This window comes from Crocuta crocuta, unplaced genomic scaffold (genome assembly GCF_008692635.1).
Source record: "Crocuta crocuta isolate KB4526 unplaced genomic scaffold, BGI_CrCroc_1.0 scaffold693, whole genome shotgun sequence".
NCBI classification, from domain to species: domain Eukaryota; kingdom Metazoa; phylum Chordata; class Mammalia; order Carnivora; family Hyaenidae; genus Crocuta; species Crocuta crocuta.
Window position 1 is genome coordinate 261,381 of NW_027527545.1, and position 489 is coordinate 261,869.

Consider the following 489-nt stretch of genomic DNA (forward strand, 5'->3'; position numbering starts at 1 on the left):
CCCCCCCCACCCAAAGAAACACGCAGAGCTAGAGTCCAAGTTCGGCAGGAGCAGGCAGGTTTTATTCCAAGCGCTGAAGAGTGGTAGCCCCTCCTCCTCCCCCAGAACGGTGCAGGGGCAGAGGGATGCGAGCCTGGCCTGGTGGAGCCTGGGAGGGGGGCGGCTCAGAGCAGGAAGGGGATGATGGGCATGCGCAGAGGCGGGTAGTCTCGGAACTCCTTCAGGTAACTGCGGTGCTTGCCCTTGGCCCAGATGGTCATCTGAGTGAAGCCCACCAGGGAGAAGAGGGCCACTGTGGGGCGGAGCGGGGGCGTCAGGAAGGGGCCGCGGCGCCCAGGCGGGCTGGGTCCCACGGAGGGAGGGAGGGAGGGACAGCGGGCTCACCTGGCAGACACTGTGTCATGATGGCAAAGCCGATCCAGGACCCCACCTGTGGGCAGAGGGGGTGGGTGAGGGCGGCAGGGCTGGGCGGGGCCAGCTGGTCACCAG

At 67.3% G+C, this 489-nt stretch overlaps 1 protein-coding gene across 1 annotated transcript in view; it reads right to left on the reverse strand.

Moving 5' to 3' along the window:
• Nucleotides 1–40: 40 nt before the first annotated feature.
• TECR (trans-2,3-enoyl-CoA reductase) overlaps nt 41–489 on the reverse strand; it is a 25,481-nt gene continuing 25,032 nt past the window's right edge. Inside the window, exons 10-11 of the mRNA XM_077765353.1 lie at nt 385–430; nt 41–292 (exon numbers count right to left, since the gene is read on the reverse strand). Coding sequence (XP_077621479.1) covers nt 165–292; nt 385–430 — 174 coding nt within the window. The 3' untranslated portion in view covers nt 41–164. The remainder of the gene's footprint in view (nt 293–384; nt 431–489) is intronic.